This window comes from Podarcis melisellensis (assembly GCF_964234715.1).
Source record: "Podarcis melisellensis genome assembly, chromosome: 10".
NCBI lineage: Eukaryota > Metazoa > Chordata > Lepidosauria > Squamata > Lacertidae > Podarcis > Podarcis melisellensis.
Genome location: NC_138542.1, coordinates 32,092,270 through 32,108,867, shown reverse-complemented (window position 1 = coordinate 32,108,867; position 16,598 = coordinate 32,092,270). Strand labels below are relative to the sequence as shown.

Genomic DNA, 16,598 nt, shown 5'->3' with positions numbered 1-16,598 from the left:
AGGCAGCACTGTTCACAAAAGGTAAAATGTGGCATGCTTTGAAACAACCATTACTTTCCCTGTTGCCTTAAGATCCATCCTTTCCCCTTCAAACTGTGAACAAGTAAAAATGAGTTGTCTTTGCTCGCTAACACTCTGGCAGGTTTGGCATTTTGCAAAATAAGCCCCTCACAGTTCTGACACCAGCGTCGGATCATCAGTTTCTATCAGGCCTTCTTAATTAGTGTGACATTTCTGGTGATGTTTTCAATTAGAAAGTGCCACACAACTATTTCAGCGGCCTTCTTCAACGGAAAAGAAAACCGGTTCGAAAACATGCAGGAATTTTCGAAAAACAGCATATGCTTGTGCAAATATTATGAGTGTTATTTGTTTGAGGTGGGATATCACTACAATGGCTTTGTTTCTCTTGAATTGTCCTTTTCATAACTAACGCCTTTCAAAACTTTTCTTTCTTGTTGTTAGTAAAATTGTACTCAGGTTTTCAATAGCTAGCTCAACAATTATAGAAAATTTAGGAGCCAATTGACTGGAAAGCTCAGGAACCAAGAAGACCAAAAGAATGGGGGGAAATGATCTAGGAGACCACTATAAGCAGATGAAAACATTAGCAGATTCTAATAACACTTGTGTGTAGCAAATACTAAGGTTGATATGGAGAGATATAAAATGTGGACTATGAAATAATATGCAGTTGAGAAGGTGGACAATAGGACCCATGGAGGGGAAGGGGGGAAGTCTAGAGATTTGGGAAATATCTCTAAATATGGATATGTAATTTGTATTGTTATAGTTCTATACTTGTAAAATCAAATAAGAATTATTTTTTTAAAAGAAAATTTAGGAGCCAAAAATGGTCCTAATGATTAGCACTATGAGAGTTACATTATCTTAGTTTGGAGCAAATAGAGAAAGTTGCCTATCAACACAGTTGCATATATCAAGAGGTTCTCAAACTGGCTCATGGATCACCAGTGGCCTGAGAGCTCCATGCTGGTGGTCCACAGTGTGAAGAACAGCAGAAACAGCAGCTGCTCCATCATAATCTAAGCCTAAGCTTTGCGATGTAGCTTGCCCCCCAACCCCCGCACATCGCGTGGATAGCAAAGCAGTCAGTATTCCCCTTATCTCTTTTTTCCCAGCTCTAGCTGCAGTGGCATTTTCCTCAGGATGTACACCAGTTCTAGACCACATTCACTTTATAATATGTTTAAAGCCCTCTGATACCACTTTAAATGCTTTCCACAAAGAATTCTGGGAGCTGTAGTTTGTTATGGGAGCTGGGAGTTGCTAGGAGACACTCCATATTCCCCTCAGATAGCTACATTTCCCAGAATGGGTTAACGATAAAATCCCTCATGACAGGGAACTGTATGTATGAAGTGAATATGGCCGCTGTGGCCACTTCCACACTCTATCTCTGTGCGTGTGCATCAAGCAACTTTTCAGGCACACAGTCAGTCAGAGAAATTAGGGCTTGACAAACAGTGTCACAACTATTGTCCTTCCCCTCTTATGCCCCCCAGGTGTCCTTCTCTGCTTCCCCATTTTGCAGCTCCCTTTGATGCACCACACCCCCATCTCACTGTTTGAAGCAGAAGTCTAATTTCCCCCACAACAGCCTGAACACTCTTAATATGGCTGGTGCCGTTGAGAGACACAGGGAAGCTTTTTAAAATCTGAGGTTTCTCCCCACCACCACCACCACCACACCCTCTTTCTTTTCCTCTGTAGTTTTGTTGGAAGTCGCCCAGAGTGGCTGGGGAATAAGAATTATTATTATTATTATTATTATTATTATTATTATAACCAACCATGGAAATCAAGTCCCTTCAAGCCTCAATTCCACTTAGCATATGAACTTGCCTTCTTGCTGCTCCACAGCATCCCATGGCTGGGCGATTACCTCCTTCCGTCTGCCATGTGGACCACCTGAGGGTTGAACGTCACAGCAGTTGCCAACTGCGTTCTGGTAGGAAGAAGGGGGTGGACCTCCTTTATATCCACCCAGCAGCATTATTGCTTTTGTGACATCACAGTCAGTCCACAGCCAATGGCAGTAGCTGTGGAAGCATCATCATGACCTCAGCAAGACCTCACAATGGTGGGTGTGGTTCAGCAGCCTTTATCTACCAGAGAAGACATTTTGATACCCAAGGCAGAATCCAGCCCAATGGCTGCATCCCCTTATAGTGATTATTCCAGGGGCTGAGTGCCAAGAGTGGGTGAAATAATGTGTTTTTTTAATAAAAAAATAAACAAACAATAAAATTGAAGTGAAAATAACTAATGTAGATGATAAACCAACAGGGTACAAATTAACAAACTGACAGGAATGAAACATTGGTAAAGGCCTGGTGTCATGAACAGGTTAGAGAGTCCAAAGTGCGGGCAAAGGAGGCGGGAAGATGATCCAGGAGAAAGGACCAGTGATTTGTGGGGTTCTGTGCTATCCATGAGGCAGGGGGAAGAGGAAGAGGCTGGGCAGTCAGAGACAGGAGAAAAAGCTGCAGGGAGGCACAGAGGTGGAAGAGACAGTCCCAAAGAGAGTTGGGCCATTAAAATCTCCTTTGTCCTTCTCCCACTGTCTGTAATATAAGTAAAGGTAAAGGACTTCTGGATGGTTAAGTCCAGTCAAAAGCGACTATGGGATTGTGCCGCTCATCTCGCTTTCAGGCCGAGGGAGCTAGCGTTTGTCCACAGTTAGCTTTCCGGGTCATGTGGCCAGCATGACTAAACCACTTCTGGAGCAACGGGACACCGTGATGGAAACCAAAGTGCACGGAAACACCATCTACCTTCCCGCTGCAGCGGTACCTATTTATCTACTTCCACTGGTGTGCTTTCGAACTGCTAGGTTGGCAGGAGCTGGGCAGAGCAACAGAAGCTCACCCTGTCACGGGGATTCAAACCACCGACCTTACGATCAGCAACCCCAAGAGGCTCAGTGGTTTAGACCACAGCACCACTTGCATCTGTATCTGAATGCAAACGGCATGTGAAGGTAGTGGGGCAGAAGAAACAATGATGTTTGAATCTGCACACGGGAATATCAACTAAAAGAGGAGTTCTCACAGGATCTGTGAAGCTACATTTAGGGTGTTTATCCTTCTGGCTGAAGTAAGAACTGTCCTGTTTATAATAACAGGATTCATTCAGATTTAAATATGCTGTTTGTCTCCACCAAATATCTCCAATCAAATTAGGAGAATGCAATGAAAGGAAGAGGTGTAAATCAAAGTCGGCAGCAAACACTTTGGAGATTTCCACACCATTACATTTGGATTTCCCCCCTTTTATGCCTCACAACAATAGAGACATTTCTTTGTATGACAGAGTTAATGTCCTCCATTCCCTTTTCCCACAGCATAAATCCGCAGGAGGACACAAACAGAGTGAAGTCATTTGCAAATGAAAACAAAATGGTCAAATAAAGTGAAAACAGGACAACCCCAAAGGGCATTTTCTTGATCAACTTTAATTCATCCATACATCTGATTCTAAAACCAGATTTAACAAATCTAGCCCTGTGGGCATTAGTGAAAAATGCAGCCTTTTAAAGTATCTGTTTAAACATCATTTGATTAGTATTCAGCCTTTGTAAAATATATTTGTGTAGGAGAGATGGCCAAAGCAGGATCTAAAATGTGACATGTTGACACAGTTGCCAGAAGTCAAAACAAAAAAAAATTCCTTCCAGTAGCACCTTAAAGACCAACTAAGTTAGTTCTTGGTATGAGCTTTCGTGTGCATGCACACTTCTTCAGATACACTGAAACAGAAGTTACCAGACCCTTCTATATAGTGAGAAGGTGGGGAGGGGTATTACTCAGAAGGGTGGTAGGAATGGGTGATTGGCAGATAGCTGTGATGAGCCTGTTGACGACTATCTGTAACAGTTGTCAGAAGTAAAGTTTAAATTGCTTTAAGCGATTTCAGCATCTGTAGTTGAGATTTAAAAACCAAATTCCCTGGAGTTCTCCCCTTTCCACTGTGCAAGTGACAAATTCCAGACTTACAGCGCAGCTCTGCAAAAGTTTAACCTGTAAATCCCATTCATTGGACCATGCACACTTACATGGCAATAAGCCCCACTGGAATTTGTTGACTTCTGGGTAGGAGGAGAACTTTGATTCAGTACACATTTAAAGACTTTTCTATTAAATTTGCACTTGCCAAAGCAATACGAGAACCAAAACACAGATATCCTACAAAATTCAGACTCGGCCAAACTTTGTGGTACAGTTCTCCAACCAAATAATGTTTACATAATAATGAACGTGTTATGGAAAAGTGTGGGTACAATAGTGAAAATAACATATGAAAACACCTATATTTAGGGGAAATGCTTGCAAAAATGTGTACATTAGTTAGAACATACAAAAATATGTTTATTTGGAGAAACCTGCACTAAAAATGCGGATGAATTTTCATGAGGATTTTTTAGAAAAGATTCACAAATTGCTGCAGAAATGGGAAGAACTTAATTTAAGGTTGGAAAACTAAGAAACTGGGAGAACTGAAAAGGACAGATCCTTCCATCCTTACTTCTGAGTAAACCATGCATAGGATTGCACAGTCAAAGGAATTTTTTATTATTATCACTGCCTACCTATAACGCAACACAAACTCTGAGAAGCCAAGACTCCTCTTTCCATAACTACTGCTCAGAAGAAGGGGAAATCCAGTTTGCAGTGAATAATTTGGGTTCTTCCCTTTTGTATTCGTCTGGTATCCTATTCCCTCCACTAAGAAATGTGCCATTGGAAGAGCACGGTAGGTGAGAACAATGATGCACATACCATTCTTTGAAAAGTGGGGCTGCTCTGGGAGGGCCACCATCCCTGAGACAGCTTCACCTCCTGCTTCGCCTTCAGCTCCTTGAGAAAAATTCTAGTCCAGAGATTTAAAATACAATTCCATGCATTTTTAGCCCCAAGTTTAATGGGGTTTATTCGCAAGTACAGTGGTACCTTGGTTCTAAAACTTAATCTGTTCCAGAAGTCCACTCAACTCCTGAAACAGTTCGAAAACCAGGGTGCGGCTTCCAATTGGCTGCAGGAGCTTCCTGCACTCAAGCAGAAGCCGTGTCAAACATTCAGCTTCTGAAAAACATTCAAAAACTGGAACACTTACTTCTGGGTTTTCAGCGTTCGGGAGCTGATTTGTTTAACAACCAAGCCGTTCGAGAACCAAGGTACCACTGTAAGTGGCTACAGGGTTGCAACCTACGACTGCTTTCCTATTCCCACATAGAGAAAAAAAACACTGATTCACTTCCAAGTTGATCAAAGAATTTTCAAGTCTCCTTTAACACTGCCTCTTCCCCCCGCCCCTCGTTGTCCGAATCAGTTGGACTCTTTGCACCTAGGGCAGGTTTACTGGCGGGATGCAAACCGCTGTCAAAGCATTTCCCATTACTCGTGCTATTTTGCTTTGTGTGCAAATCCAACTCTGTTATTCCCGCGATCAAAGACGCAATAGAAAGCTGACATAAATACGTCTCCCAGAATCCACATCGGTTTGTTGCGGGGGCCGAGATCCAGAGCCTGAAAGCCACTGAGGCAAAAAGCTTCTCCTCCACTGGTTTGCTGTCACAGAAAAACAAACACTTCTGTTTGGGTGATGCTTTTCCACTAGCGTTTGAACCAGAGCTGTTTGAACCAGAGCTATTAGGCAGGGTGAGGCTGCTGCCTTGGGCGGCAGAAGCCACCCACGCAGAGAGCACAAGATCTCACGTGATTTGGGGTGAGATGTCACCCCAAATCAGTGCAATCTTGCCCAAAATCAATGCTGGTGGGGGCGCCACTTCTCCACCAGCTGCAGATACAGCACGACATGTGGCAGTGGGAGCATTAGCAGGGTAAAGCTGGTATTTCCCATTTCACCTTAAGTGATGAAATGAGCCATGCCATCCCTGGATTGAACCAAAACCAACATGCTTTCGTTTCATGAGCCTTTTGGCCTCTTCAAAACACATGCCCTCCCTCTGACAATTTTCCACACCCTTTGGCCAAAGGGTACAGGGATGTTTGTACAGGGGGAAGTGGCGAGAAGGCAGTGGGCACCCACTGTTAAGTGCTCCTCTGAATGCCAGCTGCTAGGGAGGCTCTTGAGAGACTCTTTACGCCCATCAGCTAGAAACCCACATTCCATATCAACACTTAGCCCACAAACACTCCACACAGCTCTTGTATCAAAAGACAGCAACCGTGAGAATTCAGATACATACCTTGATTATATACTGCTTTGAAGTTATTGTGTATTCTCTCTGCCCAATGGTAAAGGTTATCGGAGGCAGGCTGGAGAGTCTTCTGCAGTCTACAATAAACTGTAACAGAAATGAATTCCTCCACTTGAACTGGGGTTCTTATTATCATTCACAGAAACAGCGAAAGTGACCTATTGGTGTTGGTATGTTGGTGGGAAGAGCTGGCAGCTAGGAGACCTTTGACAAACTACAGTTCTCAGAATTCTTTGGGGGAAGCCACAACTCTTAAAGTGGTAGAAGACTGCTTGAAATGTATGGTGTGAATGACAAGGAACCACCAGAATCTTTGTTGCTTTTGCCCATAACATGAGAGTAGACCAACGTAACTTCCTATTTCTCTCAAATTTCAGTGAAGTACCATATTTTTTGCTCCATAAGATGCACCAGAGCACAAGATGCACCTAGTTTTTGGAGGAGGAAAACAAGAAAAAAAATATTTTGAATCTCAGAAGCCAGAACAGCAAGAGGGTTTGCTGCGCAGTGAAAGCAGCAATCCCTCTTGCTGTTCTGGCTTCTGGGATAGCTGCGCAGCCTGCATTCACTCCATAAGATCCACACACATTTCCCCTTACTTTTTAGGAGGGAAAAAGTGAGTCTTATAGAGCAAAAAATACGGTATATTTCTAGCCTTGCCCAAAACTTCCCCCTTATTTTGACCTTTGATTCTTTTTTCCCCACAACTCAAAACAATATGTCCTGGACCACCATCATATCAACAGCTCTGGATTTTCTTTGGGGTTCTGCTGCCCCAAACATTCTGTTTACCTCGCCATGCGGTGCTGGGTGGGCTCCGATTTTTTGTTGCAGCCGTATTATTTGTGAGGGTGGGCCAGTAATGAGAGAAGTACCCGAGTCTACAATGGCTGCACAGCCCTCTCTGCATGCCGTTATCTGTCCCTGGATTTTCACGCTGTATTTTGGGGAGGAGAAAAGAACAAACACGAATACTCTTGATTGAATCAGGTTGCAAGCATGTGGGGCCATAGAGATGAGGAAAGCAAGCAAAGGTCAGCAATCAGTTAAAACATAACCTTTTAAAATCAATTCAGCAAAATTATCTTCTGAAAGATATTAAAATTTGCCTCCATATTATTCAACTAGTTCTAATTTTGAATATCTTAAAACAGTGCTGGGGGAACTGTGGCATCTAGATTTTGCTGGGCTCCAAATACCATCACCCGGGAGCTCCAAAGAGATTTTCTGGGCCTGGTACATGGCATGTGGGTTGGGTCATCCCCACACCCTGCAAAGACTGGCACAATATTTGCATAAAATTAGCTGTAAAATACATTTGTATTCAGACTGTTTTGCAAGGGGGTGGAGGAAACCCTCACAAAATTAATCAGGAACCATACACAAGTATTAAGTTTGCCCGACAGGCATAATATCCTCAGGTGAACTTTCCGCCATAATTGTATTTCCATAATAGCCAAGGCTTAACCTGCTGAATTGCCTCCAGCCATTGTCTGGAGAAAGAACTTCCTGGTTCGTTTTAAGGGTCCTCTCTAGGATATGCATGATTCTACTATTTCTCTATAGTACCCAACAATCAAAGCTGTGAGTTGGCTCATTGGTTAAAAACACTGAAAGGTGAGAGCAAGCGCTTTTCTCCCAAAGCAATTGCTTAGAATGGAGTCTGCACATTTTTTGCTCCATAAATCACATTCTACAAGGGCTTTGGTCCAAATACAACAATCCCTCCCCCCGTACCTCGCTCTTTTGTGTTATTTGATCCAGAGATGCTTTCCTTTCTACATTCCCAGTCCAAAGGTTTCTGATTCATTTATTTTTCAAACTTACTTGTCCATATGAATTTTCCAATACTTTTGCTCGGTGACTGGAACCCAGTGAATGGACCCTTTGTAGAGAGAATGGTCAATGCCTCCGAATATCAACTCACCCCCATTCTCAGTGTTGCCTTCTCTAAAAGAAAAAAGAAAAACTATTATTGGATAGGCAAGCATAAACACAGTTGTGGTTTGACATGAAGTTGAATGAGGGTGTACACCAGTTCAGCCTTCTCAGATATTTCTGTTTGTCTTGGAAGCTGCAGGTGTCCTAGGCTGCTAACATACCATACATTCAAAGCATATTTAAAGCACATGACTTTCCTCAAATAAGCCTGGGAACAGGAGTTTGATAAGGGTGGTGAAAATTGTAGCTCTGTGAGGGGTAACCTGTCGTTCCCATGATTCTCTGGGGAAAGCCATGGTTTAAATGTATGGTATGTGTGCAGTCATAGTCAAACCATGACAAGAGAAAAGCCAGAATACAAAAACAGTATTTAATACTTCAGAACCATCAAGTCCAAATCTGAATCGCAACTCAAATGGAGTTAAATGACATCAACAGAAACAACAAGCAGCCTCATATATCATAATTTCTTCTTTAAAGGTTGGCTTTGGTTGATCTTATTGACATCCAACACCCTTTTAGAATGTGGCTTGTTGGGGTTTTTTTGGGGGGGGTTGTGTTTGGTTTGATTTTATATGTTGTGGTTTTGTTTGTGAACTGCCCTGAGACCTCTGGGTATAGGGCAGTGTATAAATTGATTAAATAATAATAATAATAAATAATAATAGAAGTTGATTAGAAATTACAGCCCTGATTGGAGTCCTTTAAAAGCTCACATATGAATATGTTCATTTTCTAACAAAAAGATGAAACAGAAATCTGCTACCAGGCCAGGTTCAAGGTTTCGGTACTAACATATACAGAACCAGGTTACTTGAGGGATAGCCTTATCCATTACATATCCAGAAGATTTCTGTAGTCTGCAGGAAAGTTTCTCACACAAGTTCCAAAGATCTCAGAAGCCAGCTCTGCAGCAACTCGCAGCAGGAATTTCAGTGTGATTTCCCTGGTTCTGCAGAATAGCATTCCTGCTGAGATATGATAAGTGCCCACTATCTGCACTTTCTAGAAACAACTGGAGACATTTTTGTTCCAACAGGCTTTCCCAGCTGGATAAATAGACCTTTGTCACGAGTGTCTATTTTGTATTGTTTCTGTTTTGTTTTAAATGTATCAGCTGTTCTTTGTGTTTTTAACTGTTTTGGGGAGTTTTTTATTTCCATTTACTTGAGACGGTGTAGATGGTGATTAATAAATTAACGTTCACAATTTTGATGATTATGATTATAATATAAGTAGGCCTCCTTACTGGATAATTGGCATCTTGTCTGAGGGCCCCCTAAAACTTGTGGCTGTCCCTGCCTTTCTGAGCTCACTGAAATCATGCAGCAAGTAGATAAAATTTGTGAACCAGATTCCACTCCTGATGAATTATGTGGAAAACATGTAGTACAGTGGTACCTCAGGTTACAGACACTTCAGGTTACCGACGCTTCAGGTTACAGACTCCGCTCACCCAGAAATAGTACATCGGGTTAAGAACTTTACCTCAGGATGAGAACAGAAATTGCGTGGCAGCAGCGGGAGGCCAGAAATAGTACCTCGGGTTAAGAACAGTTTCAGGTTAAGAACGGACCTCCAGAACAAATTAAGTTTTTAACCCAAGGTACCACTGTACCAGAAATCTCACAATAACTGCAAAAATAAATATATATACTCAGTGCTTTTTTTTCTGGGGGTATGCAAGGGTACTCATACCCCTAAACATTTTGTGAATCTTTGTACTTTTGTCCATTTACTGTATTTATTTATTTGAACTATAAAATGGTGATTTTCTTGAGTCAAAATGAGAGTACCTCTAAACATTCCTTTTAGAAAAAAAGCACTGAGTAAATGAACCCTCCACAAATCTGGAGTGAAGTCCCTAAGATGATTGGATGGCACCTTGCGCTCCTCTTTCTGGCAACTCCTGCAGCCAAGCTGGTGCCAAGAGTGTTGCTCTGTTTTCCTTTGGACCACTTCAGCGAGGCCAGAGGGATGGTGGTCTTGTCTAGGCAGCCAAGGACTCTCATACACAAAGCCCAGGCTTATGTCCCAGGGAAGTTACTTTGGTGTTGCTATCACAGTGGTTTGATTTACCCCAGATGGCACACTCTATTGTCTCTTGAGACAGATGGATGCTGCCAACAACAACAACAACAACAACATGAATATTTCACCAGAAACCATTCTGTGGAAAGGCTGGTTTGCGCCATCCTACCTTTTCACTCTCAAACACTGACCTGTTCAAGATGAAGGAAAATACAGGTTCCTCTATCAATTGTTGCCTCAGCATATTGTCGAATACTGGAAGTCCATGTAGCACTGACAACGATGGATATCCCAAGCCTAGCACCCCATCGAAGTGTGCAAAGGTAAAGGTCAGGTCAGGCTCATAGACGGACTCTCCAAAATCTTGAGCCTCAATGGAAAGGTTGCTGAACTGGTTCATTGATTTGCCAAAGAGAAACAATGTGAAAAACATGTAACCACATTAAAGTTCAGGTTATTCAGTTCAAAGCAATTTCCTTCTTGAACCTCTTCAGGTTTGGTTTATGTCACAAAATTCTATAGTTTGGGCCTAAGTTTCCTTGCTTCTGATGGAAAAAGCTTATCACACAACCTGATATTGAACCATATATGCCAGTAACTTTCTCCAGTTCTGGCAAAGATGAGAAAGAATGATAGTATTAATGCTATATCATCTGCATTTAAAGTTACCGGTACTTTATAAGATAGCTGTGTGGTTTGTGTTCCCTTACCTTCAAAGAGACTTTGGTGAACTGGAACACATAAAACATGGACTGGATTTCCTTAACAATGCATTTTGAACATCAGCTAAATTATTATAAAAAACATGTCCCAAATTATCCATGCCCTCATGTGTACCGCCAAGAACCCAACGAAATACAGAACCCTCGAAGGCAACCCTAGTAAGAGCTTCTCTCACCTGTACGGTGTCTTTGGCAGTGACGCCGATCAAACTCCCAGTCCCATATTGTAAATAAAATGGCTCCCCTACTTGCGCATAGGAGTATGACATAAATGACTCAAATCTCTTATGCATGCCTGTAAAAACAAGGGCCATTAGTAACCTCAGCAATAAACATTATTTCTCCCCAGGTTTAGGCCTAATTTTGATTAAATAATAAAAGCAAAGCATTGCATTAATTAAAAGCAAAGCACTGCATTTTCTGTATGGATCTTCTGTGTCATGGAAATGTGAAACGTGAAACGTGCATCCTTGGGCCGGAGTCCTTTGAGTTGCAATAGGTGAATACACCTGGAGGCTTCGCTTTCACTCAGATAAGTGGGGAAGATGCAGGCAGGCATCCTTTCCATTGGGACTAAAGCAAATGGGGAAGCCAACACAGAAGAAGCTCTTTGCATGCATTGGAACCTCCAGGCCTGCAAGAGATCACTCAGATACCGAATTTGGCTGTTCCTTCTTCTGGCATTGTGTGCTGTTACGGAAATTATGGGGGAGGGGCATATATTTGAAGTTGTTAAATGTTACAAATATGATGCCTGAATGTATCCTTTTGACTTGGCAACTCAGGGAAGATACCTAGCTTTGTGAATCATATAAAATCAACCCCTTTGCCAAGTTCCTCCATTCCAACGCCATTTTGCCCATGGAAAAAGGACTCTTTTCCCTGCCACCTCCCCAAGCTTGAAGACATGTTTGCACACCTCCTACCCCAGGGAAATTCCCATAGGTGACAATTATTGGGCTCATTGTTCTCCAAGGGAAGCCAAATCTCATCACTAGACTTGCTTCAGGCTCCAGACATGCAAAGTAAGTTCTATCGTGCTTTTGGGTGGTGGGTACCTAAGATATGTTTGCCTATGCTAATCTTATGCTTGGGTGTTGCCCTGATATATCTGTCTATGCTGATCTTGTGGTAACCCTCCCCTTTTGTGACATGTTAGTGATGTAGCAATGATGTATTGATGATGCTGTGCGAACTGTATTCTGGGATATGGTGGGAAAGTCAATGTCGCCCCCTGCTCTGGGTTCACTTGCTGCTGTTGAACCTGTTGCGCAACAAAAAAAGGATCTAAGTCTACTGACTGCTGATTTGCTCCAAATTGCTTGGCTGGAATTCCCTTCTTTTACTGACCGCATGGACCCACGGGGGACTTATACCCCAATGAGCTGGGCTGTTGAGTAGGCTCTCGACCCGGAATTTTCCTTAACAGTGGGCAATTGGTGAAAGCTCAGGAACACACAGAGTGGTAGAAAAGACAGAAATTGATTACATCAATGCCCTACATACCTTTTTATGGCCCTCCCTGACTAAGATTCTGTGCTGCTTCCATCCCAATCAGCCATCTAAAATCTCCCTTTCCCTGTCTCCAATCCATTATTTCTCTCTATTATTTGTACCCTGCCCATCTTTTGGGGAGTGTGGGGCCGAAACAAACCTTAAATTATTTTCGTTTGGGTCTGGAGAATTCTGTGGTACACAAGGTTGAATATGTTTGAGATTGCTGCTGCTTTAAACCCGTTAAATGTCAAAATATTTCTTACTGCAAGCTTTACTGTAGCAACGAGCGGATGGGACCCAAAAATCGCTGGAGCCGGTGTCAAACACCACGGTGAATCGCTGAGGTGGAGTGCCAACACTCACCTCTCCATAGTACTGGGCCTAGGGGAAAAATAACCCATCAGTCCAGTATTCAGTCACCTGACATACAAGGTTAGGGGAGCTTCAGGTAGGTGATGGTGCCCATCAGGTAAACACAACGTTGGGTATGTAGTTCCATTTTAGGAGCAGAGGTAACAACTCTCCAAGCCTAAACACTGAAAATAGAGGTGGGTCTGAAAAGTATACACCCAAAAAAACCAAGGTAAAGAGGTATGTCTTCAGCATTCACCAGAAGCTATCTAATCAAGGTGCCAGGCACAGCTCTTTTGGGAGGGATTACACATGTTACGTTAGTCACAAAGCTGCCAATTTGGTGTTTGTCTTTTAAAGGAATTGCCAGCACTGGGTCCCAATCTGGACTGGGATTTTAGTGTGGTGCCAGAGGGCTTTAATCTTGTTTTCCTGCCATGGTCCCAATCCCCACACCAACAATAGGAGCTTTTTTCTCTCTATACAAACTGGAGAAATACTAGGATTCCCATTTGTATTAGGGAGCCCACCATGCCAATTTTGCTTTTAAAAACAAAACCCTGCACTTAAAGGCGCAGCTATGTTTCTATATGACTTACTGCACAGAACTCTGAGCCATACCTTGCATGGGATGTTGTTCAAATTGGGGGAGGGAATGTTTTATTCAGAAATTCTTAACAAGCCTGATTAAGCTTTGCTTTCTTAAATATCCAAGTGAATTTAGAAACCAGGCAAAGAATCCTGGATGCCAAGACAGGATCAGCCCACCAATGAACTCCACAAGCTTATCAGTCTTCCACTTCCATATCATCCCCTAGCGAGCAGCACAGCTGTGTCTCACGTTCTATTTTTAGTATTAAAAAAAACAACAACCCATTCCTGGCATCTGCTGCAGAAGGTGAAGTGATCTTGTATTCCCAGAACAGGCTTTAACTGTTAATTTATATTTTCATTGCTTTAATTGGAAATGCATATTTTGCATATTTGTTTTAAAGAACGAAATAGGAGAAGCTACCATGGTGCTGTTCCTGGAGCAATTTCACTCCTTCCTGAGCAAACCAAGAGCCTTGTTTACAGCAGGGCTGGGGAACCTGTGACGACCTAGACATGGTTGGGTTCCAATTTCCATCAGCCCCAGCCAGCACAGCCAATGGCAGGGATGACGGAAGGTATAGTCCAGGAATGTCTGGAGCAGGTGGTGCTGTGGTCTAAACCACTGAACCTCTTGGACTTGCCAATCAGAAGGTCGGCGGTTCGAATCCCTGCAACAGGATGAGCTCCCTTTGCTCTGTCCCAGCTTCTGCCAACCTAGCAGTTCAAAAGCATACCAGTGCAAGTAGATAAATAAGTACAGGTGTGGCAGGAAGGTAAACAACGTTTCCATGCACTCTGGTTTCCATTGCACCAGAAGAGGTTTAGTCATGCTGGCTGCATGACCCAGAAAGCTGTCTGTGGACAAACTCCGGCTCCCTTGGCCTGAAAGTGAGATGAGCGCTGCAACCCCATAGTTGCCTTTGACTGGACTTAACCGTCCAGGGGTCTTTTACCTTTACCTTTTTATTTCTGGAATGTTTGAAGGGCCACGGGTTCCCCAGCCTTCGTTGACACATTTGAGGCAACATGGGTCAGCAACTGCAAGGGAGCAAGTCCCTCTATTGCTATTGACAATTAACAATATTATATACATATACAGTGGTACCTTGGGTTACAGACGCTTCAGGTTACAGACTCTGCTAACTCAGAAAAAGTACCTCAGGTTAAGAACTTTCCTTCAGGATGGGAACAGAAATTGTGCAGCAGCGGTGTGGCGGCAGTGGGAGGCCCCATTAGCTAAAGTGGTGCTTCAGGTTAAGAACAGTTTCAGGTTAAGAACAGACCTCCAGAACAAATTGAGTTCTTAACCCAAGGTATCACTGTACATACACACACATATGCATGTATATATAATAGTGGGGCCACGAGACTCCTGGTTGTTTTTGCTTTAACAGACCTTCATGGCCAGGTGTGCCAACTCTAAGGGGTGGAGGTGTCATCAGCGCCCTCAATATTTCTTAGCAGAGGTCTCAACGCCCCCAATATTGAGGGGGTGGAGGAGGCCAAACCGCCAAGCCGAGTGTGGCACAGCATCAAAGGCAGCCTCCTCCTGAGTGTGAGAGAGGAGCAGCTGTGGTGTTGGGCAAGGCCTCCTCCCGACGATGCACACACAACACATGACACAACGCGTGTTGCAAAATCACTGGCATGTCACACATGGACCGCATCGCGGCACTGCTGGCCCCCCAATCTTTGGCTCAAGGCAGCGCCTTTGTTGACAGATACCTCAAAGCATAGTTAAAACAAAATGAAAACGTTTGTGGCCTCACAAGGAAACTGTTTTCCATCTCGTCGTGTTCCTTTTCTACAGCAGTTTGAGGAAAGAGTTGCTTTTACCACAGCTCTCATCAAGTGGATTTACCTCACAATCCCTTTCTCCTCATTTTCTTGCACAGACCCTTTTGAAGGACCTGCTCTAAGTCCAGCCACCTCCTCAAGTAAACAGGATCAGAATTAAAACAAGAACAACATGGTCCCCCCCCCCCCCGATTTTGGAGGAATACAGCTCCCACCAGTCCCAGGCAGTGTGGTCAACAGTCAGGGATGATGGAAGTAGTAGTCTAGCAACATCTGGATGGCACCACATTGCCAATGGTACGTTAAATGATAAAACCAACCTTCCTTCTCTTTGCAGTTTATGAGGAATAAATGTTTCCTAGAATTAGAAATTTACATATGGAGCCTCTATTATATTTTAAGAAAACATAAAAAAGTCAATTGTCGCTTATTTGAGGCATGTGCTTTAATTCCTAATTGTCCTGGGAGTGAACAGGTGGTTTAAATTTGTAATCTATTTTAGGTTTACTTTACAATACAACAATAATGTTTCTGGTATGGTCTGGGCTACTAACAGCTCTATAAATATTGGCTTAATAGGTTCCAAGTACAGCAATTTTACTAAGAGACAGATGGACATATACTTTGAGCAATGGATGTTTGCTGACATTTTTTTAGTTACTTCTTTTATAGACATTTATAGACTATGTTATATGTTGCAATCTGCCTTGTTATTTTATGAAGGAGCCTTGTTATTTCATGAAAGAGCAGGTTATTAGTCTTCAAATCAATCAATCAATGAGCAACATCTGTCCTATGAGCTTTTCATCCCATTATTATGCAGTGACATACTCACATTCATGTAATCATAGAGCCTTTCTGTTGCAAGTCCCTGTGACAAATTAATATCTGAAGGGAGACAGTGCGGGTACCTCTGAACAAAAATGTCAGGTTGGCGGTCTTCAAGAAGCTTATGCAGCTCTCCTCTTTTACGGAGTTTTCCTCTGATAGATTCAAATCGCGTTAGAGGGATCCTGGGCGGATGACATGAATGCATGTTTGGTGTGGCACACAATGGACAATAAAACCCCAGAAAAGCAGAAATTAGGACTAGGACTAGTATGTTTTTTCTAGGGTGGTTTGATCAATATTTTCCCCCTGGTATGTACCATGTTAATTTTGCCTAGCTTAGGATAGAAATCAACATAGAGCTAATAAGATAATTCTTCAAGCATTTCTGCCCGCCAGATGAAACAACTGTCCTTCTCCGCCCCACATGTGTTGTTCTGGGGTTTCCCCGACCCTCTGAAATGAATTGAGGACGTGCAGTGGGAGAAGAGGAGGGAAAGCTCTTCTGAGCTATCGCAAGTCCTTGCACTGGCTTCTGCTAGTGTACCAGTTGAGTTGAATCCAGCCCTTAGAGTGTTATAAAACTACATGGT

The 16,598-nt window shown here is 42.9% G+C and overlaps 2 protein-coding genes across 3 annotated transcripts in view; both read right to left on the bottom strand.

Moving 5' to 3' along the window:
- The window catches only part of RAB3IP (RAB3A interacting protein), a 54,128-nt gene extending 52,163 nt beyond the window's left edge, over window positions 1–1,965 (bottom strand). Inside the window, exon 1 of the mRNA XM_081928075.1 lies at window positions 1,867–1,965. Coding sequence (XP_081784201.1) covers window positions 1,867–1,892 — 26 coding nt within the window. The 5' untranslated portion in view covers window positions 1,893–1,965. The remainder of the gene's footprint in view (window positions 1–1,866) is intronic.
- A 2,606-nt stretch (window positions 1,966–4,571) lies between these two features.
- LOC309379172 (cathepsin E-B-like) lies at window positions 4,572–16,033 on the bottom strand. Of its 2 annotated transcripts, XM_081928096.1 has the most exons (8): window positions 16,013–16,033; window positions 12,699–12,816; window positions 11,115–11,233; window positions 10,408–10,607; window positions 8,072–8,194; window positions 7,037–7,181; window positions 6,233–6,331; window positions 4,572–5,591 (listed from the first exon to the last, which is right to left on the bottom strand). In XM_081928096.1, exons 1-8 carry the CDS (start codon window positions 16,016–16,018, stop codon window positions 5,427–5,429), a joined length of 975 nt encoding a protein of 324 aa, XP_081784222.1. In that variant the 5' UTR covers window positions 16,019–16,033; the 3' UTR covers window positions 4,572–5,426. The 2 variants fall into 2 exon arrangements, with proteins under 2 accessions (XP_081784222.1, XP_081784223.1); XM_081928097.1 differs by lacking the exons at window positions 12,699–12,816; window positions 16,013–16,033 and adding an exon at window positions 11,733–11,781.
- Window positions 16,034–16,598: the final 565 nt, after the last annotated feature.

Coding starts and splice junctions, on each gene's coding strand:
- LOC309379172 (XM_081928096.1), bottom strand. Junction 11,234..12,698: donor TTGCTACAGTAAAGCTTGCA/GTAAGAAATATT, acceptor TTGTTTTTACAG/GCATGCATAAGAGATTTGAG. Junction 6,332..7,036: donor ACCCAGCACCGCATGGCGAG/GTAAACAGAATG, acceptor TTTCTGTTACAG/TTTATTGTAGACTGCAGAAG.